The 24,993-nt window shown below is 42.1% G+C and overlaps 1 protein-coding gene across 1 annotated transcript in view; it reads left to right on the top strand.

Annotated features, from left to right (window-relative positions):
• The first annotated feature begins 412 nt into the window (after nucleotides 1–412).
• Nucleotides 413–24,993, top strand: part of dnah1 (dynein, axonemal, heavy chain 1) — a 29,801-nt gene continuing 5,220 nt past the window's right edge. The window contains exons 1-69 of the mRNA XM_062396631.1: nucleotides 413–589; nucleotides 699–780; nucleotides 908–1,082; nucleotides 1,311–1,458; nucleotides 1,576–1,708; nucleotides 1,789–1,920; nucleotides 2,063–2,297; nucleotides 2,440–2,597; nucleotides 2,708–2,919; nucleotides 3,192–3,490; nucleotides 3,709–3,859; nucleotides 3,945–4,138; nucleotides 4,310–4,535; nucleotides 5,113–5,232; nucleotides 5,335–5,417; nucleotides 5,562–5,703; nucleotides 6,047–6,202; nucleotides 6,361–6,559; nucleotides 6,661–6,914; nucleotides 7,512–7,724; nucleotides 7,807–7,971; nucleotides 8,062–8,183; nucleotides 8,424–8,529; nucleotides 8,628–8,807; nucleotides 8,942–9,082; nucleotides 9,196–9,359; nucleotides 9,494–9,607; nucleotides 9,690–9,878; nucleotides 9,979–10,084; nucleotides 10,431–10,544; nucleotides 10,634–10,783; nucleotides 10,904–10,990; nucleotides 11,070–11,256; nucleotides 11,342–11,433; nucleotides 11,540–11,694; nucleotides 11,803–11,980; nucleotides 12,073–12,267; nucleotides 12,364–12,483; nucleotides 12,641–12,799; nucleotides 12,911–13,012; nucleotides 13,129–13,269; nucleotides 13,490–13,650; nucleotides 13,741–13,898; nucleotides 14,294–14,467; nucleotides 14,855–15,033; nucleotides 15,226–15,456; nucleotides 15,743–15,939; nucleotides 16,120–16,255; nucleotides 16,492–16,700; nucleotides 16,816–16,987; nucleotides 17,320–17,511; nucleotides 17,647–17,757; nucleotides 18,203–18,388; nucleotides 18,480–18,671; nucleotides 18,837–19,004; nucleotides 19,118–19,309; nucleotides 20,051–20,182; nucleotides 20,341–20,466; nucleotides 20,614–20,733; nucleotides 21,022–21,171; nucleotides 21,275–21,435; nucleotides 21,710–21,935; nucleotides 22,077–22,272; nucleotides 22,404–22,555; nucleotides 22,676–22,872; nucleotides 22,982–23,126; nucleotides 23,394–23,552; nucleotides 24,097–24,228; nucleotides 24,650–24,820. Coding sequence (XP_062252615.1) covers nucleotides 413–589; nucleotides 699–780; nucleotides 908–1,082; nucleotides 1,311–1,458; nucleotides 1,576–1,708; nucleotides 1,789–1,920; nucleotides 2,063–2,297; nucleotides 2,440–2,597; nucleotides 2,708–2,919; nucleotides 3,192–3,490; nucleotides 3,709–3,859; nucleotides 3,945–4,138; nucleotides 4,310–4,535; nucleotides 5,113–5,232; nucleotides 5,335–5,417; nucleotides 5,562–5,703; nucleotides 6,047–6,202; nucleotides 6,361–6,559; nucleotides 6,661–6,914; nucleotides 7,512–7,724; nucleotides 7,807–7,971; nucleotides 8,062–8,183; nucleotides 8,424–8,529; nucleotides 8,628–8,807; nucleotides 8,942–9,082; nucleotides 9,196–9,359; nucleotides 9,494–9,607; nucleotides 9,690–9,878; nucleotides 9,979–10,084; nucleotides 10,431–10,544; nucleotides 10,634–10,783; nucleotides 10,904–10,990; nucleotides 11,070–11,256; nucleotides 11,342–11,433; nucleotides 11,540–11,694; nucleotides 11,803–11,980; nucleotides 12,073–12,267; nucleotides 12,364–12,483; nucleotides 12,641–12,799; nucleotides 12,911–13,012; nucleotides 13,129–13,269; nucleotides 13,490–13,650; nucleotides 13,741–13,898; nucleotides 14,294–14,467; nucleotides 14,855–15,033; nucleotides 15,226–15,456; nucleotides 15,743–15,939; nucleotides 16,120–16,255; nucleotides 16,492–16,700; nucleotides 16,816–16,987; nucleotides 17,320–17,511; nucleotides 17,647–17,757; nucleotides 18,203–18,388; nucleotides 18,480–18,671; nucleotides 18,837–19,004; nucleotides 19,118–19,309; nucleotides 20,051–20,182; nucleotides 20,341–20,466; nucleotides 20,614–20,733; nucleotides 21,022–21,171; nucleotides 21,275–21,435; nucleotides 21,710–21,935; nucleotides 22,077–22,272; nucleotides 22,404–22,555; nucleotides 22,676–22,872; nucleotides 22,982–23,126; nucleotides 23,394–23,552; nucleotides 24,097–24,228; nucleotides 24,650–24,820 — 11,181 coding nt within the window. The remainder of the gene's footprint in view (nucleotides 590–698; nucleotides 781–907; nucleotides 1,083–1,310; nucleotides 1,459–1,575; nucleotides 1,709–1,788; nucleotides 1,921–2,062; nucleotides 2,298–2,439; nucleotides 2,598–2,707; nucleotides 2,920–3,191; nucleotides 3,491–3,708; nucleotides 3,860–3,944; nucleotides 4,139–4,309; nucleotides 4,536–5,112; nucleotides 5,233–5,334; nucleotides 5,418–5,561; nucleotides 5,704–6,046; nucleotides 6,203–6,360; nucleotides 6,560–6,660; nucleotides 6,915–7,511; nucleotides 7,725–7,806; nucleotides 7,972–8,061; nucleotides 8,184–8,423; nucleotides 8,530–8,627; nucleotides 8,808–8,941; nucleotides 9,083–9,195; nucleotides 9,360–9,493; nucleotides 9,608–9,689; nucleotides 9,879–9,978; nucleotides 10,085–10,430; nucleotides 10,545–10,633; nucleotides 10,784–10,903; nucleotides 10,991–11,069; nucleotides 11,257–11,341; nucleotides 11,434–11,539; nucleotides 11,695–11,802; nucleotides 11,981–12,072; nucleotides 12,268–12,363; nucleotides 12,484–12,640; nucleotides 12,800–12,910; nucleotides 13,013–13,128; nucleotides 13,270–13,489; nucleotides 13,651–13,740; nucleotides 13,899–14,293; nucleotides 14,468–14,854; nucleotides 15,034–15,225; nucleotides 15,457–15,742; nucleotides 15,940–16,119; nucleotides 16,256–16,491; nucleotides 16,701–16,815; nucleotides 16,988–17,319; nucleotides 17,512–17,646; nucleotides 17,758–18,202; nucleotides 18,389–18,479; nucleotides 18,672–18,836; nucleotides 19,005–19,117; nucleotides 19,310–20,050; nucleotides 20,183–20,340; nucleotides 20,467–20,613; nucleotides 20,734–21,021; nucleotides 21,172–21,274; nucleotides 21,436–21,709; nucleotides 21,936–22,076; nucleotides 22,273–22,403; nucleotides 22,556–22,675; nucleotides 22,873–22,981; nucleotides 23,127–23,393; nucleotides 23,553–24,096; nucleotides 24,229–24,649; nucleotides 24,821–24,993) is intronic.

The following is a 24,993-nucleotide window of genomic DNA, read 5'->3' as shown; positions in this document are numbered from 1 at the left end:
GAAAAAACTTACCACAGCACCAGCACCAACTTCTCCTTCATGGCAAGGGGGGAATGGGAGGGGCTTGAAAACATAATGGTCACATGACCACAAATTTGTTCCGTTGCCTAGATACAGGGGGTGTCTCACAATACCCGATGTATCAGAGTGCCCCGCTCTCTCCAAAAAATCACAGCAGCTCCATTAAACTGAATGGGAATAAATTTCTGGCGAACAATAACTTTTTGACACGACACCTTTTTTTCAATATATACATTAGGGGTTTTATGGTCACTAAAAAAGAAAATAACTTACAGTTATCATACACATTTTACATGTGGTTTCCACATCTCCCAATATAGTTTGACATGTATAATGGATGTTATATCCAGGCTTCCTTGTTCACACATACATTATAATTTTCTTTCAGGAAATGGAGGGCAAACATTTGCCTGGTTTGGGGTTACCTGTGCCACATCCCCCCACAAAACCTCTAGAATCCAAGCCCCCAACTCCAAGACACAGACGCAAACTCCCTCCAATCGGGAAATGTTCTCTGATTGAACAGAGGGGCTTCTACTCAGAGGACATCTCTACATTCAAGTTCCATGTAATTAAAAAGAACATTTCATTTAAACACTATTATAATGAAGTCTGTGTCAATGATTGAGCTTCTGCTGTGCTCTTATCTAAAGTAAGTGTAACTCTTTGTTGATTAGTTTCCCACAGTGCAACCTGAAGTGAAGCAAAGGTCACTGGGGCAATCCAAACTTCAGTTGAATGAAAGCTATACACCAGAAGGTGAGATGATGTATTACATGACTTTTTCCACATATGAGGGCATTTTATGTAATTATTTCTGATATGCCAATTATTACATGATAAGAGGAAAACATTTTATACAGTCCCTTCTGCACTGCCCCTGTAGTGTCAACCGTCAAGACTTCATCTGACCAGTGGGAGCATGTTAAAAAGGATTTCCATAGACCGGTCCCAATCCTATTAAAGAATTCTTACTTCCGAGGGGGGGGAGATACACCGAAGGTGTACATGCCCTACCAGACCATTCCTGGCCAGATACCCCGCAAGTTAGCGATAGAGAGGTTTGTGCTTTTTGTGTTTTTCACCATAAATGATAAAAGATGACATTTAATCTGTGATGCTCTTAGCTTGTTTTATATTCTACCTGCTGCATGATCAGAATCACTGGTGACACAAAAGTGAGTTTGACAGTAAACATTTAGTAACATTGGTTGATAGAGGGGTTCATGACGATTTTAACTGCTTGGTGTTGTGACTTATTTATTCTGTTTTAAATGGTTTTCTTGTAGATGCCGAAGAGAATACTTGAGCTTAGACTTTGAAAATCTCCTCAAAGAAAAAGGAATAGATTCTAATCTTATAATGCAGAGACACCCGAGCAATGGTGATGAACATTTGACCACACCTAGCAAACATTTGCCAGATCTCCCACTGGAGGTAAGTCTGTTACTGCTACAACCTTGTGATTAGTATCTTGTGGCTCGATTACATTACATCTTATGTGTTTAGGCTCAGCACCATGCACCAGTTAACTTTCATGCATTTTTCCCATAGATATTTGACAATGACGACTATGACTGCCGAACTCCAGATGACTGGCTTACTCTGGGCAATGACGCAAGATCAACTGATCACAAACCTTTACCTGCAAAAGCACTGCTGCCTACAGATAACAAGACTTCTGCTGGTAAAATATTGTACTGGCTAAACATATTTAACATAGAGATGATATTCAAGTCTTTGATGGATACTCTATGTCTTTTGAAGAGAACACCAATACCTACTGCCTGGACTACAACTGGCATTTAGTCGGGGTTCTTGACTACAGTAAAGAGAAATGTCTGTATTTGGTGGAGAAGGTCCATCAAAACAACACACTGACAGACGACCACAAAAAGAGCAAATCTCCTGGTGCGTTGAAGTCATTTCATCATAATAAGACAGTGTTGTCTAATTATTTCCTTGACATAATTTTCTCTGTGTCATGTATGTCTGCCTTCCCTTCCCCCCCGCTGTATAGGGATGAACAGTTGTGTACCAGGCACTAAGCACTGGGTACCCAGGATCAGACTGCTATTCCTCGCTGAGGACCCACGTTTATTTATAAAACGGCTTCAGTTTGCGTTGTGCAGCAGAGAAAAAACAGAGGCGCTGATTCTCTACCACTCGTCTGTGGAATATATGCCCACCATGGAAGGAATGCCATCCCTTGATACTCACAGTCTCCAGCATTTGACAAAACACGTCCCTTCAACTGCTGGGCTCAGGCCGAAGATGTGAGTAATGTCATCATCATATAACTGATGTAAATGTTCCCTTGTTCAGTATGGTGTGATTTATAATTGAGCTCACGTAACTGAAATCATAAACTAACAAGTGAAAAATGAAAAGTGAATAAAGTGACTATTATTTGTGCAGTGTGGAACAGTGTTCAGGAAACCTGGAGAAAGAGTTAAAACGTGAATATGACCTTGTTATGAACCGCATGATCTTTAACAAAGTTGTGATGAGCCAACCAGAGGAGTTTTCCCACATCGCTCTGCCAAAAAAAGACCCTGAGCATGTACCACAAAAAGGTGAGCCAGTGTATACGTTAGTTGTACTCCCTTGACTCCCGATTAAATAAATGTGTCAGCACCAAAAACTTTTCCTCTGCATCTAAATACTCGATTGTTTTTACCCACAGGATGCATTTCAGTTCCTCAGTTTGACTATGAGAGCAACCGAGCTGCATTTATCTTCCATTCGCTGCTTATGAAGCCAGAAGTGATCTGTGTACTTTCTGCAATATGGTTTGAGTGCAACAAAGTAGCAAAAATGAGGCTATTCAATGTCACCTCGATCAAACCGCTGCGCCTGGATGACTTTGAAGTCCTCCAGTCTCAAATGCATACTCAGGTATTGTAGCAGCAAAGTAGATTTTCCTCTGTCAGTGCTAGGTTATGAATGATTGATAAAAGATTGACTGCATTGCTAAAAATGGTCATCAGGGCAATTGTTGCTTAATCATGCATGTTACTGCAGACCCAGTAACATGCAACCCTAACCCTAACCCTAACCCACAGCTTCTTTTCCTTAGTTACATACTACTGATATAATAAATAATTTGACGTTTGAGACACCTGACTTCCTTGGACAAAGACAAACCTCATAATTTTGTCTCTCTTCAGATAAGGTTGTATCTTCGGGAGTCATGGACGCTCACACTAACCAACAGCATCCGTTCAAACCTGGAGAACATCGGCCTGGGCGCATACAACGTAAATGAGTCTCTCTGGCAGATGTACAAACTCTCCAAGCTGTACAGACTGATGGAAGTGGTGCGCTTCAACATGCAGGACTCCCTGCGCTACCTCGTGCTTGATTCGCTGCTCGGCCTGACTCACTCTATGTTGGATGCCTGCCAAAGTGTTCTGACATGTCCTCAGGACATGGTCTGGGGGAGCGACCTTATCACCAGCCCCTACAAGTAGGACAGTTTAAACACACATTGGTACACCTTCATAGGCATAGAAACATCCCAGACTTTGTTCTCTTACACATCTGTTTATTCTTACCTTTTACTGTAACCAGATGAAAGTTATACATTATGCTCTCACCACAGTTTTGATGTGTAATTATGACACAACCTATTATTGTGTTAAATATTCAGTATTTTGTTGATGTTTCTCCATTGTCCACATCTAGACCAAAAAAAACCCCATTGTTTTTGTTGGACTTGGTTCTGGACCAGACTGGAGCTCATTACAGCACAGAGCCAGAGACGTTTGAAACGACTCTTGTTAACCTGTTTGATAAGGGTATTCTGGCTACATACAATGTACCACAGCTTGATAAGGTAAAACAAAAAATGCACTCGCCTCCAACACACAACATGAAGTTGAAATGAAAAGGATTTAACAGTTCCTCTCTTTCCATCCAAGTTTGTGATGCAGAAGTTGTATATCGGAGATGATCCAATGCTCATATCGGTGAAACTGTGGGAACCACAAGTAGCTGATCTAAGGGAGCAGGTCCGCAAAGCTCTGATACAAGCAGCCATACCTCTCAGGGCTTACGCTGCTGAATATGAGCAACATTTAGAGCTTCACAGATTGGACATAGAAACCTTCCTCGAGTAAGTTTGTACTTAAAATTAGCTACTACAAGTTCTCACAACTCACTGTCAGTGTGAAAATGTTTTTTTTTTTACAGATTAATGGTCAATTCAGGAGCCTTATAAATATAAACTTGTTTTCTTCTGAATAATTCCTAATTTCTCTTTTGTCTTGTGTTTTGTGTCTGCCAGTTGTCAAATTAATGAAGAACAGACATCCCAAGAGGTGAAGAAAGAGGTGGAACAACACCTCAGAGAGAAGGAGAGGATAGAACAGTCCTTGCCATCCTCCATTATGATTGGTCCATTTGTCGTTCGTGTAGAGGCTGTACGTCAGGCTCTCTCTAACAAAAGGAAGGCTTTAGCCAATGCAATGCTGCAGCGCCTCGCTCTGAAGCTTCGTAAGAGGATTAATGATGTAGGTCAACAAAAATATTTCTTTATACATATGGTGTGGTGGAGGAAGCATTACAACATTTTACTCAAGTAAAATTAAGCTCCACGTTAATTTTTCTACTTGAATAGAAGTATGTACTTCCTTTAAAAAATATTTAAGTATATTTAAGTATTTTTACTTCAGTAAGTACTATTACTTACTGAAAAATACTATTTCCCAAATGCAAAGGTATACTACACTGTTATTGCTGAGTCTCTGGGGTGACCTCCCTCTGTAAGAAACATGTTGGTGTACCTGCCTGTGCTTCTAGCAGTTATCAGGCAGTGCACGTTCATTTGTTTTAGTGGTATAGCTTTTACAAGAGTTCTGATGGGGGTGGGTGGAATGTATCGTTGCCGACTTTTCCAGGTTTGCCAACTCTAGCATAATATCAAGTAAATTAATTTTGTTACATCCCATCACTGGTATCATGTATGTGTGTTCCGATCATCTTTACACAGGATCTACGTCAACTTCAGACTGTCAAGTTTTTTGTTGTGTAGAAACTTTCCTGCTTTTCAATTTGCATAGTTAATGTGGTTATTTTGTGTGTGTGTAGGCATGTGAAGAGTGTAACCTTATGAGTAGGAAGCTGCATGAGAAGCCAGACGGTATTGAGGAACTGAGCGAGAAGAGGGACTGGATGAAACAAATCCCAGAACAGCTAAAGAGCTACAAGGTACAGGACTGAAATGTTGAAGTTAATATCCCTATCATTCATATTATTATGAAAGTCTTACCTCGTCAGTAACTCTTATGTAACTCGATCTGCCCCACACAGGAAGTCATTGGCAAGATCCTGTCCGACTATGAACTAATGGACGAATTCTGTTACTCTCTGTCAAATGAGGATTCTAATCAAAAGTAAGTATCACGTTTGTTTAAAAAGATGATATGAACATGTCATCGACATATTGTTATGTGGTATTAAGAGCAATGGACTTTGAGTGATTAGAGTCCATAGATTGTACAGAGATTTAAAATTGTAATTATTATTTATCTGTCTAGGTGGGCAGCTATCAAAGGGCCTGAAAAGATAATTGGCCAGATGGAAGAAGCAGCCAGCCATTATTTGGAGGACGAGGAGCGCTTCAGTAAGATCCAGCAAGCCAATCAGAATGCCTTTGAGGAACAACTAGACACTCTACAGGTCAGCTGAGACAACCAGGGTTTTTCTTTTATTTAATAACTACTCACTACAGTGTTGACTAAGACCAGATGCCCACTGTAAGATAGAACTACTTCCATAAGGTTCTGAGATTCAGTACAGTATAAGAAATGTTTCTGACCTCACAGGAATTTGTCTGGACATGTCTTATCTTTGATGACGTGTCAACAGCTCTCTAGTGTGCTGCTGTTTTTCTTTAACGTGTGTAATTAATCAAAAAAAATCATGAACTCTAGAAAGGCCTCAGTTCTTTGTTCTTTCATCTCAGAAATTCCTTTGTTAAGATCATGTTATTTGTTATAAATATCTCCAAATGTGCTTGTAGATGCTGATTGCTGGGTTTGGGAGCCATGCAGACATTGATCATGCTCATCAGACTGCCAATGAGGTGAGGCGTATAGCCAAGCAACTGAAGGAGTGCCAGGCTATGGCCCAAACCTACAACTGCAGAGAACGTCTGTTTGGTACTCCTGTCACAAACGTAAGTGAATGAACATCGAACCAACATGTAGATTAATGGGTGTGGTCCTTATAAGTAAATAATCTAAGTTAAATGAAATAAATCAAGTAAAAAAAGGTCATCCAAGTGATTTGGTACTTTGTCATGCTTTTTCTGACCATGAAAAATGTGTTTTACAGTATGACCGTCTACAGAAGCTTGTTAAGGACCTCCAGCCTTTTAAAGACCTATGGACCATCACATCTGATTGGTTTCATTGGCATGAGAATTGGCTCACTAACCCATTGTCCACCATCGACCCTGAGCAGCTTGAGCGCAATGTCACAGACGCCCACAAGACCTTGCACAAATGTATTAAACAGTTCAAGGACATTCCTGGTAGGTGTATATGTGTCATCGGTCAAACCTGACAAAGTGGAGTGTGTTTGTTTGTTTGTGTGCTGCAGTTTACCTGTGCTCTTTGTTTTGTGCGATGCTAGACTGCGAGTTGGTGGCGACTTTCATCCAAGGCAAGATTGAGGACTTCCGTCCTTACATCCCTCTGATTCAGGGCCTTAGGAACCCTGGGATGAAAAACCGCCACTGGGAGATGCTGTCGGAACGCATTGATATGAAAGTGAAGCCCAAAGCCAACCTGACCTTCTCCCGCTGCTTGGAGCTTGGCCTTCAGAACCATGTGGCGGACATAGCTCATGTGGCTGAAGTGGCTGGGAAAGAGTTCACCATTGAGCAGGTACACCATTGAGCAAGTGTGTAGTTGTGTTTTGTACAGTGGTTGTGTTTAATAGAGTGAATCTGTGAAACAGCAAAGGAAGGAAAGGGTTTGACTTATTTCTATCATCAACATAAACCATAAGTTTAAATTAAATATTTATTGAGCATTTAGAGAAAAGTGCTTCTCTTACAAAACATGAAAAATCCATCCATCAATCCATTATCTACACCGCTTATCCTTATCCTATTTGGGGCTTGTGGGGGGAGTTGGAGCCAATCCCAGCTGACATTGGTTGAGAGACGGGACACATCCTGGACAAGTCCCCATCGAACCGCAGGGCCAACATACAGGAACGAACAACCATTCACACACACATTCACACCTACTGGCAATTTAGAATCTCCAATTACCCCAATCTGCATGTCTTTGGGAGGAAGCTGGAGAATCTGGAGAAATCCGACGCAAACATGTGGAGAACGTGCAGATTTCCACACACCACCATGTTGCCCTAGCTCCTTTCGACTCTATACCTAAATGTCCCTGTTGATGCATGGTGTTAATGTGTGACTATGTTCAATATAACTGGTGAATGCAACCTTTTTTTCTTACACCCAGGCCCTGGAGAAGATGGAAAAAGAGTGGTCGGTGATACTTTTTGATGTGCTGCCGTACAAGGACACAGGCACCTACATCCTGAAGAGCCCGGATGAGGCGTCCCAGATGCTGGATGACCACATTGTCATGACTCAGAGCATGTCCTTCTCTCCCTTCAAGAAAACCTTTGAGGGCCGCATTAACTCCTGGGAGAGCAAGCTCAGAATGACTCAAGTACACAGACACACGCACACATCCACACACACATATTCTCACATTATCATGCAGTGCTGATGCCCCCTTCTGGTGCCTGCAGGATGTGCTGGAAGAGTGGCTGACCTGCCAGCGATCCTGGCTCTACCTGGAGCCCATCTTCAGCTCTGATGATATCAACGAGCAGCTCCCCGTCGAAGGAAAACGATACCAGCAAATGGAGCAAACATGGAAAAGCGTCATGCAAACTGCCTTCAGCAATCCAAAGGTCAGAGTTTTCCATTGAAGGACGACATTTTCAAAATACCCTTTTATTTCTTCTTCTCTCTCATGTGTGTGTTTCTGCCTTGACTTCCAGGTGATCGAGCTGTGTCCAGATGCTCGTCTACTGAACAAACTGAAGAAGTGTAACACACTTTTGGAACAAGTGCAGAAGGGTCTCAGTGAGTACTTGGAGACAAAACGAAGATCCTTCCCCAGGTAAGCCACAGTGAGAGAGTCCTGAAATACTTAAGATGGTCGATTTCAGATGGTGTTAATAATAACAATTCCCTCAAAGTTTATTATGAAGTCACTTTAAGATGGGACTTCATCCTGTCACCAACAGCGAGTGGCAAAAACAAACTCTCTTTTCACTGCTATAAATAGGCAGAGCTATGATACCGAGAGAAAAAAACACATAAAGACAAACTGAATAATACAGTGAATATTTGTTTGTAGGTTTTACTTCCTGTCAGATGATGAGCTCCTGGAGATTCTTTCCCAGACCAAAGATCCGACTGCCGTTCAACCACATCTTCGCAAATGCTTTGAGAACATTGCCCAGGTTTGTTTTGCCTGGTGGACGCTTTATATTACTCTGTTTATAGATTACTGGAGACATAACATGAACACCTAATGACTGAAACCTCTGTTTGTATTCAGCTTGAATTCCAGTCAGATCTACTGATCACTCACATGTTCTCCGGAGAAGGGGAGGAGGTGAAGCTGTCCGAGCCGGTACTACCGTCTGGAAATGTGGAAGATTGGTTGATGAAGGTGGAGAGGTCTATGAAGCTCACGCTGAGGGACAGCGTTGAAAGATCACTCAAAGTCTACTCTGAGGTCTGTGTTCATACTTTCAGGTTGATGTTTATGATGTGATTCATGCTCTTGTATGGGTTGTTTAATTTCAAGTTGAGTCATTTTTAAGGTGTCCAGCTTTTGTTAGATCTCTGTGTCCGCCTTTGACCCCTCAGCAACCTCGTGTGGACTGGGTGTTACAATGGCCTGGTCAAGTAGTGATAGCTGGCTGTCAAGTCTTCTGGACTTCGGAGGTGTCTGAGTCATTGGAGCAGGGAGACATGGCCAGCCGCCTTTTCCCCCAGCTACAAACACAGGTGTGTCCACTTGAAACTAGACTTCACTGGCAAATATTAAAACCAAATAACATTATATGTACATTTGTAAAAACACATTTCCTCATATGTTTACACTTGGCTTTTCAATGCAGCTGGGTGACCTGGTGCAGCTGGTGAGAGGAGGTCTCTCTAGGATGCAGCGAGCTGTGCTTTCAGCCCTCATCGTCATCGAGGTCCATGCAAAGGATGTAGCAGCTAAGCTTGTGGAGCAGGAGGTCTCAAGCGCCAATGCCTTTGAGTGGATCAGCCAGCTCAGGTATATTGTTTGGTTTTTGCTCCAGTCCCTTTCATTTCTCTTATTATCCTGACGCTGTTGCTGAGGCTAGTCAATATTTATCGTTCTTTAATACTTTGTATGCTTAAATGATTAAAATACTTATTGTTTTTTAGGTACTACTGGGCAAAAGATGACTTGTATGTCCGTGCTGTGAATGCAGAGTTCTTGTATGGATACGAGTACCTTGGTAACTCTGGACGCCTGGTCATCACCCCGCTCACTGACAGGTAGACACCAAGCTGTTTGGAATATCCTCTCTAGTTTTAACTGAATGCCATGACCTACTACTAAACACAGTTTTTTCTTCAGATGCTACCTGACCCTGACCGGAGCTCTGCACCTGAAGTTTGGAGGAGCACCTGCAGGTCCAGCAGGAACAGGAAAGACAGAAACCACCAAAGACCTGGGAAAGGCTCTTGCCATCCAGACAGTGGTTTTCAATTGCTCTGATCAGCTAGATTACATTGCTATGGGCAAGTTTCTCAAAGGACTGGCCAGGTAAGAGGCAATCAGTGTTGTCAGTTTCGCTGTTAAATGTCACAAACGTTGTCATCAATCTCAATCTTCTGGCTTTTCTTATCTGTCTCTTGTCCTGCAGCTCTGGTGCCTGGGCATGCTTTGATGAGTTTAATCGTATTGACGTGGAGGTGCTGTCTGTGGTGGCACAACAGATCACCACTATACAAAAGGCCCAGATGGAAAGGGTGAGAAGCTGACACACTGGGAATACACACAATGATTTCAACTGTATGCATCCACCTGTTTTATTGAGCTTTCTAAAAGAGCTAGAAAAAAACAACCTGCTGCAGTGAATGCATGAATGGTTAATTTTTGATAAAATGACAAATGTGGCTTATATATGTAAAAAAACAAGTCATCTGTGATATCAGTCCAATACCAATATTAATGGCTGTTAGAATGTTTGAATTATATATAATGTTTTTCATTATGTTACTTCATGCATTTTAATAGAAGATACTACTCATCAATATCGAAATAAAGAGAGGAAGGATGTTTCTCTTAATCAATCGTGCAATGTTTTGTTTTTAGGCCGAGTACTTTGAGTTTGAGGGGTCAGAGATCAAACTGGTCCCTTCTTGTGCTGTATTCATCACTATGAATCCTGGATATGCTGGCCGCACAGAGCTGCCTGACAACCTCAAGGTTTGAAGCAATTATTGAATCTGAAATAACCGTGTAGCACCAGGGCCAAGCAGATGGCGTTCAACTAAATGAGATTCCATCTTTTACAGGCCCTGTTTCGTCCCGTGGCCATGATGGTCCCTGACTACACCATGATAGCTGAGATTTCCTTGTACTCATTTGGCTTCAGTGATGCCAAACTCCTCTCCAAGAAGATCACTGCCACCTTCAAGCTCTCGTCGGAACAGCTTAGCGCTCAGGTGCTTTGAGGATCAAGAGGAAATGAGATTTACAATTAGTGTTGTCTCCAGATACGATTTCTCTCTACCAACGAAATGTGATACAAAGGTGTGCTGACTCTCACTCTTGTTTATCTGTAGGATCATTATGACTTTGGTATGAGAGCAGTGAAGACGGTGATTTCAGCTGCTGGAAACCTCAAGAGAGAAAATCCTGACATGGATGAGGTAAAATGCTTGTTTTGTAAGTTAATCGTTCTAATTAATATATTAAATTTATTCATTTTGCAATCTCGCTGTCTCCCAGGAGCTGATCTGCCTGCGGGCCGTTCAAGACGTCAACGTACCCAAGTTTTTACAGGACGACCTGAAGCTCTTCAGCGGTATTGTGTCCGATCTTTTCCCCAACACAAAGCAGGAGCCTATCAACTATGGCATACTTGAGGAATCCATGCGCAACGTTTGCATCCAGAGGAACCTTAAAGATGTGGACGGTTTGTGTTTTTAGTGTGTCTTTTCACATATACATATTGCTATATGTATAGAATCAGTAGGTGACAGTATTTTGATGTTTTGCAGGGTTTATTAATAAGTGCATTCAGTTGTATGAGACCACTGTGGTGAGACATGGCCTGATGTTGGTGGGACCTTCTGGATCTGGTAAAACCAAGGTGACTTTTTTTACACATTTCTTTTGTGTTAGCAGTTTTAAGCACAAATTACATTGTTGTCACGCTGTGTATATTCCTGCATGTAAGTTTGACTGTTTGTGTTTAGTGTTACAAGATACTAGGAGAAGCATTAACAGCTTTGAAGGGACAGCCCTCTGTGAGTGGTGGGGAGTACGAGCTAGTTCAGACATATGTCCTCAACCCCAAATCCATTACCATGGGACAGCTCTATGGAGAGTTCGACATGCTCACACACGAGTGGTAAGAAATAAATGATTCTACAAAAACTAAAGAACAAACAAAACGAGACACAGACAATATTGTTATTATGGTATCATTTATCACTTTATCTTTCTCTTCACCCTCTAGGACGGATGGCATCCTATCTTCTCTTATACGTGGCGGTGCATCATCTATGGACAAAGAGAGGAAGTGGTACATGTTCGATGGGCCAGTGGATGCCGTGTGGATCGAGAACATGAACACTGTGCTGGACGACAACAAAAAACTGTGCCTCAGCTCTGGGGAAATCATTAAGCTCACTGATGTAAGGTTTTGTTTTCACACTTGGATTGTCCTTCGATGTGTTGCCTTCTGTCTTGTGTGCGTCCAAACCTTTTTTGCGTCTTCCTCCTGCAGGTGATGACCATGATGTTTGAGGTGCAGGACTTGGCAGTGGCCTCTCCAGCCACGGTGTCTCGCTGTGGTATGGTTTACCTGGAGCCCAGTATTTTGGGCCTTGTCTCTTTTACAGATTGCTGGCTGAACAAGGTGCCTAAGGCCTTGAAGCCTTTCACAGAGCAGCTCAACTCACTGTTCACCAGGTTCCTGCAGGTGAGTGGGAAGACTGCATGGATTTTTATCATCATAGATTATCATTGCATTTACAATCCATCACTGTCAATTTCATTTTTTTGAACTGTTATACAGGATTCAATCACATTTGTCCGCACATCAGTGAAGGAGGTCACAACATCCCTCGACAGTAACCTTGCCTGTAGTCTGCTTAAAATAATGGACTGCTTCTTCAGTCCCTTCAACACTAAAGAGGTGAGTTTTGCTGTGTTAGATTGACCCACAAAACAGAAATATATATGTACAACAAGCCCTGGTAGATGTTTCATTTCGTGTCCATGCTTAGAGTCTCTCATTCTAGATAGTATTGTGTTGAATGTGTGTCCCTTATCAATCATTTCTTGTCTTGTAGAATCAAAAGCCACCACATAAGAAGAAACTGGAGCGTTTGACCGAGGTGATCGAGCCCTGGTTCTTCTTCTCACTGGTGTGGAGTGTAGGTGCCACAGGAGACGCAGCGGGCTACCAGCGCTTCAGTGCCTGGCTCAAGAACAAGATGACAGACGAGAAGGTCAGATTACAGTCTCTGTTTTAGCATCTTAATGACAAATTGTTATCAATTGCTTGATTCTTTTTTAAACAGATGTATATTTTAATTGACGCTGATTTATTTTTCCTTCAGATTCAATTATGTTTTCCAGAGGAGGGCCAAGTTTACGACTACAGGCTTGATGATGCAGGGATTAGTCAATTTGACGATGACGATGAAGAGGAGGAGAGAGAAGTAAAAATATGATGCTTTAACATACAAATAATGAATTAACTATAGATAGGACTGATAATATCCTATTAGTAGTATTATTCCGTTTTTACTCATTTCAACTTTTATATGTACTCTAGGTCCAGTGGGTCAGCTGGATGGAATGCACCAATAGAGTTGTGATCACCCCATCGACAAACTATGCTGACATCATCGTTCCCACACCTGACACAATGAGAATGTCTTTCTTGATGGATATGCTTTTAACCAATATGAAACCTGTGAGTACTTTGAATTTAACATTCTGTCTCCAAAAATATTTGATTAAACAAATGCCATTTTTTTTTAAATTGTTATCACTTCATCTAAATGATTAATATTTTATATTAATATTTGAAACACTTCAGAATCCGACAATAAATGTTCTATATTTAAATGCTTTCATTTCCTTGAAGAGGCACCATTAGACTACATTAGTATTTGTATGTGCTTGTTATGCAGGTACTCTGTATTGGTCCAACTGGTACAGGAAAGACATTGACCATGTCAGACAAACTGCTGAACAACATGCCTGCTGAATACATCACAAACTTCCTCATGTTTTCTGCGCGCACCTCAGCCAATCAGACTCAAGACTACATCGATAGTAAACTTGACAAAAGGTAAGACTGCTCTAATACACATTGTACACCTTACGATGCAAAAATACACAGTATCTCTGACTCACTATTTAAATGATTCCTGGGTGTCAGGCGGAAAGGGGTGTTTGGGCCTCCTATAGGGAGGCATTCCATCTTCTTCATCGATGATCTCAACATGCCAATGTTGGAAACCTATGGAGCCCAGCCTCCTATTGAGCTGCTGCGGCAATATATCGACCACGGAGGCTGGTATGACAGGAAGCAGATAGGTGAGAACGCTGAAGTACATGTTGTTTTCTGTCATATTAATTTAAATATACATACATATTTAATTTGTTGACCTTTTCATTTCTTATCATGCTTTTGCACCGTCGACAGCCAGTAGCCAGATGCATTATGTTTTTGACTTGTCTTTATGTCCATCTGGGACATTTTTGTAAACACATCTCAAGAAAGCCTAGAAAGAAACAAAGACATTTGGTAAAAACATTCACTTGGTCTCACAGATTATATTTCAGTGGTTAACAGTTAAAGGTAATGTGAAACTGTCCTTGATGATGGAAGCATACAACCGCAGAACGACAATTCTAGTTTTACCAATTGCACAATATTTTGATCGGTTTTGATGATCTTTTATTGTGTTTATCCTGTCGTCACTCCACAGGTACTTTCAAGCACTTGGTGGACATCAATTTTGCGTGTGCCATGGGACCTCCAGGTGGAGGCCGTAATCCCATCACCGAGCGCTTCACACGCCACTTCAATTTCCTGTCCTTCACTGAAATGGAGGATACCAGCAAGAAGACAATTTTTTCCACCATCTTAGGCAGTTGGATGGGTGAGTCAGTGCTGATATTTTGTTACAATTGAAGGCCATGTTAATGGTAAGCCAGTTTCTAACTGAGTTTTCATTTTCTTTCAGGTGGAAATATGAGCCAGAAGGAACCAGGCAGTAAGTCAAAGAGACAGTGAAAGGAAGCAGACAAGGAGCACAAATCATATAAAGTGTCATTTAATAGTTTTAACTTAACTTTTAAGCATAAAAATACACATGATTAAATTCTTTGCATTGTATTTATACAGCACATATATCAAACACATAAAAAAAAGTTTGTCTGATAAAGCATCATTTAAAAGTAAATATATCTAGTAAATATTGTCTCTGAATTAAATTTCATGTTTTATTGTTTTCACTTCTCTCTTTTGTCCTCCTGTTTTTCATCAGGACCTGTGCCAGAAATTCAGCCGCTCAATGAGCTTCTGGTAGACGCCACAATCCGAGTCTATTCTACCATTACCTCGCAGCTTCTCCCAACTCCATCCAAGTCCCATTACACCTTCAACGTGAGGGACCTGTCCAAGGTTTTCCAGGGCATCCTCATGGCGGAGGCTGGCATGATAGAGGTAGTCAGAACCAACACAATCACATTTATGTGAAGTAATCACATTACTATAGATTGTACTAATGTCCTTCTCAGGTTTAGTCACTTGATTCATATTAGAAATAACTTTATGAGCATTATATTGTACATCCTGACAGTAGATGCATCAGTATTCCACCTTTATCTAAGCGTAGCATTACTTTGGGGTTTTTAGGGCAAGTTGCAGCTGCTTCAGTTGTGGTACCACGAAAGCTGCCGGGTTTTCCAAGACCGCCTTGTGTCTGCTGACGACAGGGACTGGTTCAACAGACTCCTGAAGGATCGTATTGAGGAGTTTGACTGCAGCTTTGAAGAGGTTTTTTCTGGTCAACAAGTTCTGTACGGGGATTTCATGATCCCTGGAGCTGACACCAAAGTCTACACACGTATAGAAGACAAGGAAAAGGTGAGTGGACCCACGGCCTGTGTTGGAAAGATGCTTAGCTATAGCCTCTGTGAACAGCTAACAGTTGCGTGCATAAAGCATACAATGTTTTTTTATTTCCCCGTAAACATAAAATGGATGAAACACTAATAAATACTCTATTCACTCAATTCAGATTCTGATTGGTTGATTGATATTTTGTGTAATATAATGGCATCCTTCTCTCTGTTGATTATGTGACTGCATGCTTCATTCAGTTTCTGTAATGACTGCTTATCCCCTGCATTAAATGTATTTTATTATCTAGTTGGCAAAGGTGATGGAGGAATACATGGAAGACTACAACCAGATCAGCACTACCAAGATGAAACTGGTGCTCTTCATGGACGCCATTGAGCATGTATGCCGTATCGGCCGTATCTTGCGCCAGCCCATGGGCAATGCCCTGCTGCTGGGAGTGGGTGGCAGTGGGCGCCAGTCACTGACTAAACTTGCGTCACATATGTAAGATGGCCAAACACAAAAGTTTGAATGAATCCAAATCCAGTTTCTCAAGCCATTTTGATATATCAAAGGACCAAACTGAGGTTTTCAGTTTTTATTACCTAAAAAAAGGAAAAACAACAATACAGGGATTTAATGATCTTGTGGTCCTGTCTTCACAGTGTTTTTGTTTATTTCCAGGTCAGAATATGATTGTTTCCAGATAGAGCTCGCCAAGAACTACGGCCAACCAGAGTGGAGGGAAGATATTAAAAGCATCATGTTGAAAGCTGGTCTTCAGGACCAGCAGATCACCTTCCTCTTTGTAGACACACAGGTAAAAAGCAGAGGTTTTTCTACCACCTGATACCAACAGTATTATTTAACCTACACCATACTGATAGTTTTTAGTGTGTGTGTGTGTGTGGGGGGGATCCTGTTGTACTGTTCAACTTATTTTGAATGAATATAAATTAAAGCTAAAACAATGTAGATCTCAATAAAACCTATAAGTGGGTATGTGTCAGACAAGGCACCATTTTAGTTTTTCTTACCTCTGTGTTAACCTACCAGATTAAGAGTGAGTCATTCCTGGAGGATATCAACAACATTTTGAACTCAGGGGATGTTCCCAACCTGTATGCATCAGACGAGCAGGAGCGTATCCTAGCAGCAATGAAGCCAGTGGTGTTAGACCTGGGGCAGCAGCCAACCAAAGCCAACCTCATGGCTGCCTACATCAAGAGAGTCCGCAGTAACATCCACATTGTGCTCTGCATGAGGTTAGTAACGTTGAAAATGAAAACAATTGGACTAGGTTTATCCTCCATCTCTGTGTAACTCTTCCTCCTCAACTTACGCTATTGCTTCATATTCTCTCCATTCCTTCTCCTGCAGTCCCATCGGTGAGGTGTTTCGTTCCAGGCTGAGGCAGTTTCCCTCACTGGTGACATGTTGCACCATAGATTGGTTCAGTGCCTGGCCAGAGGAGGCTCTGCGGGCTGTGGCCACGTCATTCCTCAATGATCTGCCCGAGCTAGAAGCCAGCCCCACCGCCATGGACGGACTGGTAAGGAGGCCGTTTGTATGTGTGTGTGTGAGTGCATGCATTTGTGCATGCGTGCATGTGTGAGATAATGTCGAACCACTTTACAAACACTTTGAGACAGGCTCATTGTGGTTTTGATGAAGAGGAAGATGAAACATATTGACTGCACTCTGATGCAACATTGACAGCACATATCACAGCATCAATGATGAATTATCCTAATCAAACAACTTTATTATCCTAATCAAACTAGTTTCTGAAACTTTATTTTTTATAATATTATAACTATATTATACCTGTGGTGTAAATAACAGAAAAACTGAATCTAAAACTATTTTGATTCTCTTCTCCAGACAACGATGTGTGTAAAAATCCACCAGATGGTGGCCATGAAGTGCCAACAGTACCTGGCTGAGCTTTCACGCTACAACTATGTCACACCCAAGAGCTACCTGGAACTGCTCCGAATCTTCTCAGATCTAATCGGACGCAAGAAGCAGGAACTATGCGTCGCTCGTAAGCGCATGAAGACCGGTCTGGACAAGGCAAGGCCCTTGCAAAAAGAACAAAACAATAACTCTTATTGTTTTGTTCTTGATGGTTTTAATCTCCCCTCACTTGAGTGAGATGGTTCTTTTAATAGTCCTCTTTTCCGACAATAATTATCTGTGGTCCTGTAGCTCCTGCGCACAGCAGAGGATGTGAGCAAAATGCAGGAGGAACTGGAGGTGATGAGGCCTCTTTTGGAGGAGGCCACTCGGGAAACTGAAGCCACCATGGAGACCATAAAAGTAAGGAAATAGTTACAGGTCTGGAAGCAAATGAGCAACACACAAAATGTATACCTGTTTCATGCATTCTCCTTGCACTGATGACACTTACATATTGCAGTGGTTACAAAATTTTAGGATTCCCTGGATGATCACAATAAACTAAAATAGGGGTCAGGTGGTGAATTCCAGAATTAGAATATATATATATTTTTGTACCATATTCCAGGCTTAATTATAACAAAAGACTAGCTCAAATCAATGTTCCTCAACCACTTATGGGTTAAGGCGCGTCACATGTCTCTGACGGTCATTTTATGGGGGTTGCGGTCTATACAGTCTGGGTGCTGCTGACATATTCATCCCTCTGTACATATACAAATGTTCAGGTTTTCTTGGTAATCCCAACCGAACTGTATAACCTGTGCATTTTGTGTGTCCTGTGTTTGTCATTTTATGTGGACAGAAAGACACAGTGGTTGCAGAGGAGACCCGGAGGTCGGTGCAGGCCGAGGAAGCAAAAGCGTCAGAGAAAGCTCGTATTGCCGGCGCCATCGCAGCAGATGCTAAGAAAAATTTGGACGAGGCTCTGCCAGCTCTGGATTCTGCTCTCACCAGCCTCAAGTCACTCAATAAGACTGATGTCGCTGAGGTCAGAGATTTTGATAATGATTGAAGATAGATAATCTCCAATTACCACCGCACTGATTTGAATGATTCTTGGGACTACATCTTTTCCACAGGTACGAGGATTGCAGCGACCTCCAAACGGGGTGAGGCTAGTTATGGAAGCGTTGTGCATTATGAAGGGCATCAAACCTAAAAAGTTACCCGGAGAGAAGCCTGGCACCAAGATTGACGACTACTGGGAGGTTGGAAAAGGTCTATTACAGGACCCTGGCAAGTTTCTGGACAGTCTGTTCAAGTATGATAAGGTAAGGCACATGGATTTACTGCTGTCACCGAATATATATGTTAACAGAGTCTCTACAAAACAGGATTATTGCCTCATTCAGAATTTATTGTAGACTTTATAGCTCTCTACGTCTCAGGTGTTGACACTGACGTGACGCTTCCTGTCTGTCCAATCATTTCTGCAGGACAACATCCCAGATACTGTGATCACTTTAGTCCAGCCCTACATGGATAATGACGATTTCCAGCCAGCCGCAATTGCCAAGGTTTCCAAGGCCTGTACGTCAATTTGCCAGTGGGTGCGAGCCATGCATGTATATCACTTTGTGTCCAAGGCTGTGGAACCAAAAAGGGTAAAAAGTTCTTGTTGAGCCGTCACCTTATTTGTGACACCAATATATTTCAATTCATGTCACTTCACTTAAGAGTGTGATCTAAACATCGAACTTGTTTGATGTTCGTACAGCTAGCTCTCAAGGGAGCCCAGGACGACTTAGCAGAGACCCAGATAATTCTGGATGATGCCAATGCAAAGTTGGCAGAGGTTGAGGGCGGTATCGCCACTTTACAGGCCACGTACCAGAAATGTCTGGCCAAGAAAGACGAGCTGGACAACAAGTATCAACTGTGTGAGGCCCGTCTCGTTCGAGCAGACAAGGTCAGTAGGAGGAATAAGATAAGATAAGACAAAACCTAATTTAGCATTACAGCAGCTCAGGAAGGAGAGCAGAAGGGTGCTAGACCAAAGTTTGAAATATCAGTATCCTAAAGCAGTGAGTTTGAACGTAATACATGTTCAAAAAACCAATCATTTTAGTCACGATAGTTGTAGATACAGGGTATTTGTTTCTATTTATGATAAATAGAACCAAATATAACATTTAAATATGAATATATATATATGAAAATATAACTATAATTTAACACAGTAACATGTATACAATTTTTTACATCAAGATCCATAAATTATTCTCTGAGGAATAAAGGAACATCTTGAAAAGCATCTTACTATTTTACAATGTTGGAAAAAGTGAAGGAAAAAAATCCTGGATCTGCCAACTGACCTCGATAAAAAAAAAATGTCTGACCCATTCCACATCCTTCCACCACATTTTGTGGATACCTGTCCAGTATTTTTTGTGTAATCTTGCTTAAAAACAAACAAGCCAACCATTAAAAAATGGACAGGGGTGACAGAGGTTGGATATAAACAGAAATATGGACCTCACATAAGAAAGCAAATACAGAAATTCACGTTCTGTAACAAGAAGTATTTGCTCTTAAAAAACAAAGACATGTAAAATGCTAAACAATAAGGAATAGTGTTTTTATATCAAGATATTTCAATACATTTGCCTGTTTTAATATTGATAGTGGCTACCTGCATGTTTTTCTGCAGCTTATTGGAGGACTGGCAGATGAAAAAGTGCGCTGGAAGGAAACGGTACAACATCTGGATTACATGGTTGAAAATGTCGCCGGCGACGTGCTTCTATCTGCAGGATACATAGCGTACCTGGGACCCTTCACTGTAAGTTGTCCGTGACTCAAGACGTTTTGGTTTTCCAGTAGACAAAACAAAAAACCATATCTGTCACAATCACAACATTTTAACACTTTAATACTTCTGAACAATCAGTGCAGCATGTTTGCGTAATTTGCATCAAGGTTCATTGTTTTTATGTTTAGGGAGAATACAGAGCAGCCATGGCAGATGAGTGGCTGCATTGCTTCAAAGAACTAGGTGTTCCACACACTGAGGAACCCAACCTGATCAGCACTCTAGCAGATCCAGTCAAGATCCGCTCCTGGCAGGTCCGATCCAACCTGTCGTCAGCTGACCTTCAGGGTCAAGGCCTATTAAGACATCACCATTGTTAATTATCAAACCAACCAACTGGCTTATTTTTCGTGGTCATTGACATACATTTCCATCGTATTTTGTCTTTTCTGTGGGTATAGATATCGGGTTTGCCAAAGGATAACCTCTCAGTGGAGAACGGTGTGATCACTCAGTACTCTCTACGCTGGGCTCTGTTCATTGATCCTCAGGGACAAGCCAACAAGTGGATCAAAAACATGGTGAGGGAGCTCTCTGCCTGTTCGGATCTGACCACAGTTGCTGAAGGTGTCAATGAGACAAAAGACAAAACAATAGCTAATACCAATATTTTTATATTTGTCTCCACATCAAACATCACATTTATAGTTATCATTGTAATTGTTGACCAGTACCAATATTATAGATGTAGATATAATAGAGGTTCTAGTACAGTTTAGTCTCACTTACAACTTCTTCAAAAGCTTGTCACTATCTGCAGTTATATTTGATTCACTGCTCATCCATGCTTGCTTCCTGTTATTACCTAGGAGCGTAACAATGGGTTAGAGGTTATAAAGCTCAGTGATCGGGATTTCCTACGCAGTCTTGAAAACACAATTCGCTTTGGTAAACCCTGCCTTCTGGAGAACATAGGAGAGGAGCTGGACCCTGCTCTCGATCCTGTCCTGTTGCAACAGGTATGTATACACAAATCTGTTACAGATGAAAAGAGCTTGTAATCTAGTGTTGTTTGAATATCCGCCACACATGGGTCTGCTTAACTTACATTGTGGCTCTCAGACGTTTAAGCAGCAAGGCAGCATGATGCTGAAACTGGGAGATTCAGTCGTCCCTTACCATGAAGACTTCAGGATGTACATCACTACTAAGCTGCCAAACCCACACTACTCTCCTGAGATCTCTACCTTAGTCACCCTCATCAACTTCACACTGTCACCCAGGTAACACAAAACTGTTTTTACACAACTCTGCCCTAGAACCAGATGTGTAGATAAAAGACGTATAAAGCATATACACAGAACTGTTGATATGATTCAATATTTTGTTATTTAAATATCTTCATTGTACAACTGGACACTGAGAGGTAGGGATGCAATATTTAGCATTTTATCAATGGTAATGTAAGTTAATGTTACTGACAGTTCTTCTGAAAAACCACACACTCTCAGTCTGACTGTAAGTGTTTATGTAAAAGGCTTTTCTGTGTGTATTCAGTGGTCTAGAGGACCAGTTGCTGGGCCAGGTCGTGGCTGAGGAGCGTCCAGACCTGGAGGAGGCTAAAAACCAGCTCATCGTCAGTAACGCTAAGATGAAACAGGAGCTGAAAGAAATTGAGGATGAGATCCTGCACCGGCTCAGCTCCACAGAGGGAAACCCTGTGGACAACGAGGAGCTCATCCAAGTGCTGGAGGCTTCCAAGATAAAGGCTGGAGAAATCCAGGTCAGACAGTCCAGAGCTTTTTTTTCTTCTCATTGACAACTCCTAGAAATCATCATATATGATTTTTCAAGTGATGTGTCATTCAACGCATAATTGACCATTGATTTTTCTACTAGTAATACAAGCTGATTTTACCGACAGGCAAAAGTGAAGGCAGCAGAAGAGACAGAAGTGGATATTGATGCCACCCGTCTGGAGTATGTGCCAGTGGCTGAGCGCTCGCAGATCCTCTTCTTCTGTGTATCGGACCTGTCCAGTGTTGACCCCATGTACCAGTACTCTCTGGAGTGGTTCCTTGGCATCTTCATGACAAGCATTGCCAACTCTGAGAAAGCAGGTAGAAATAAATCACACAGTAAATGATGCTCTCTCTTGTTGCACACTGAGAATTGTGCCTGTGCAGATGTGATTCATGACACCCAAACTAGATTTAGCTAATGACTCTTTTCTGAACTTTTCTCCTCACAGACACAGTGACGAGGAGAATTGTCAACATCAATGAGTTTTTCACCTTCAGCCTGTACAGCAACGTGTGTCGCAGTTTGTTTGAGAAGCACAAACTTATGTTCGCCTTCCTCCTGTGCACTCGCATCATGATGAATGAAAACAAAATCGACATGGTGAGCAACAGAGGAGTTTGTGGCTTCGTACTGACTGTCTGCTTGTCTCCTTAATATTCTCTAACTAATTCAGATACGCAAGTTGAGTTAACTCTTGTGCGCTAAATGAATCTGTGTCAGGCTGAGTGGCGCTACCTGCTGTCTGGAGGGATGCCTGCACAAGAGCTGACCAACCCAGCGGTGAGCTGGCTGTCGGAGCGCGCCTGGCAGGACATCCTGAGCCTCAGCGCCCTGGACAGCTTCAGCAAACTCGCAGAGAGCTTCCCCAATCATCTGCAGGGCTTCAGGAGGATTTTTGACAGCAGCCACCCTCACAGGCAAGCATTTAATAACCTCTTTGTTCACAAAAACACACTTCTCCTTCATTTATATTGTGCAGAAGCTGCAACAGCCCTTTTAACAAGGTGTGGTTATGTTTGCCTACAGAGAGGCCCTCCCAGAGGAGTGGGACACGGAGCTGGACTCTTTCCAGAAACTGTTGATCCTGCGCTGCTTGAGGTCCGATCGCCTCATTCAAGGCCTCCAGGACTTTGTCTCAGCTCAGTTGGGACAGCGCTTCATAGAACCTCAGGTCGAGAAGCTGCCCTCCTGTTCCCCTTTTTTGCCTTTATGCTCATGTTAAAACCAATATTTATGTAGTGACACAGAGATGTTCTTATCGCTGTGATTTAAAAGTATGGAAACATTAATGCATTACTAACTGCTCCATTTGTTTTGGCTGGGTCAGCCGCAGTGCAAACAATATTTAATGTTTGCAGCATAGAATGAACTTTTGCTCTCTTGTATGTGTCAGCAGTATTTAAGGCTTATTAGTTGTTCTGTCCCTGTCTCTCCACAGACGTCAGACCTGTCTGTGGTGTTCAAAGAATCATCCACCCTCACTCCACTCATCTTTGTCCTCTCCCCTGGCACCGACCCTGCTGCCGACCTCTACAAATTTGCTGACCTCATGCAGTTCTCCAAGAAAATGAGTGCAATCTCTCTGGGCCAGGGCCAGGTCAGATTCTCCCTCTGTACACTTTCTCTGACCCCGGGGATATAGCCACTATAAATAGCTTTCTCACAGAACCAGGCCATTGACATTTGTCTTGTTAATAGTGGCCACCTAAATGCTAATTGTTTTCTCTACTTCTGACCAAAGGCTGGGGCAATGTGTTATACTGCTGTGACATATGCTAAAATTCCAAATGCAGCGATTGACCTCACAAAACAACGATATGACCTCATGTGAAGGGTTTAGGATAAATACAGGCTCGTTGTAACCAGCCAAACATTCTCCCAGCAATATACTCCCCCTGTGACTGGTATAGGTATTAGCATCTGTTTATCACATTAGTTGTAATTATGTGAGTTAGCATTTTGGAGAGTGCTAAACTGTTGTAACATCCTGTCTTCATTGAACTGAGCGCTCTGACGCCTCCTGAAAGTTTCCCGTCATTGTGATACCATGTCGATTTTTAGGAAATGTAAATGTTTGACCCGACTCATGTTGTTGTTGACTCCACATCTGCCCCTCCCCTGCTTCTGAATGTGTGATGCAGGGACCCTGGGCTGAGATCATGATGCATGCTGCCATGGAAAGAGGTCACTGGGTCTTTTTCCAGAACTGTCACCTGGCACCCAGCTGGATGCCGGGTCTGGATAGACTCATCGAAAACATCAACCCAGTAAAGGTCAGAAAATACGCACACACAAAAAAGAGCACGGGCATACACATACAAACACAAAAACACAGACTCTGTGTGGTGACTCATACTGAACCGTTTATCTGCCAATTAGATGGTTTCCTCCTTCGCACCAGATTTTTCTGCCTAAATCAAAGAGAAACCTATCGAGCCCGATTAACCCAAACCCACCAGGCATTGTGTTTTTTTGTGTCTGAACCCGAACCGATGTCATTAATGTAAGCTACTGTTTGTTGTGTTTCTTATTTTCCTCAATTGTGGACATGTTCAGTGTATAAAATCAGCTCAGCCAACATGACCCGACTCAAACCAGAATATCATTTCAATGTTTTTTCCGAACCCCAGTCCGGAGGGCCCGGGTCAGTTATCCACACTCTAATGAACAGCAAATGTCCAATCTTCTCCGTAGGTGCACAAGGACTTCCGTCTGTGGCTCACAAGTCTTCCCAGCAACAAGTTCCCAGTGTCCATTCTCCAAAATGGTTCCAAGATGACCATCGAGCCTCCCAAAGGCATAAAGGCCAACCTGCAGAAAACCTACCTGAGGCTAACTAATGATTTTATTACCTCTTCCACCAAGGTCTGTCTCCCTCCCAGTCAACCTCCCATCTCCTTATCATTAACTTTGGACCTGTTTTGATCAGTTTTGATTTCTACTAGTGTAGCGTCATGTTGTACATTTGAATGATCCTTTCCTTTGAAGAGGAGAGTTACTTCCATCCTAATCCTCTCCTTGCTTCTCATTCTATTCCT

This window comes from Platichthys flesus, chromosome 2 (genome assembly GCF_949316205.1).
Source record: "Platichthys flesus chromosome 2, fPlaFle2.1, whole genome shotgun sequence".
NCBI lineage: Eukaryota > Metazoa > Chordata > Actinopteri > Pleuronectiformes > Pleuronectidae > Platichthys > Platichthys flesus.
The sequence above is the reverse complement of the archived record's forward strand: the minus strand, read 5'-3'. Positions and strand labels throughout refer to the sequence as shown.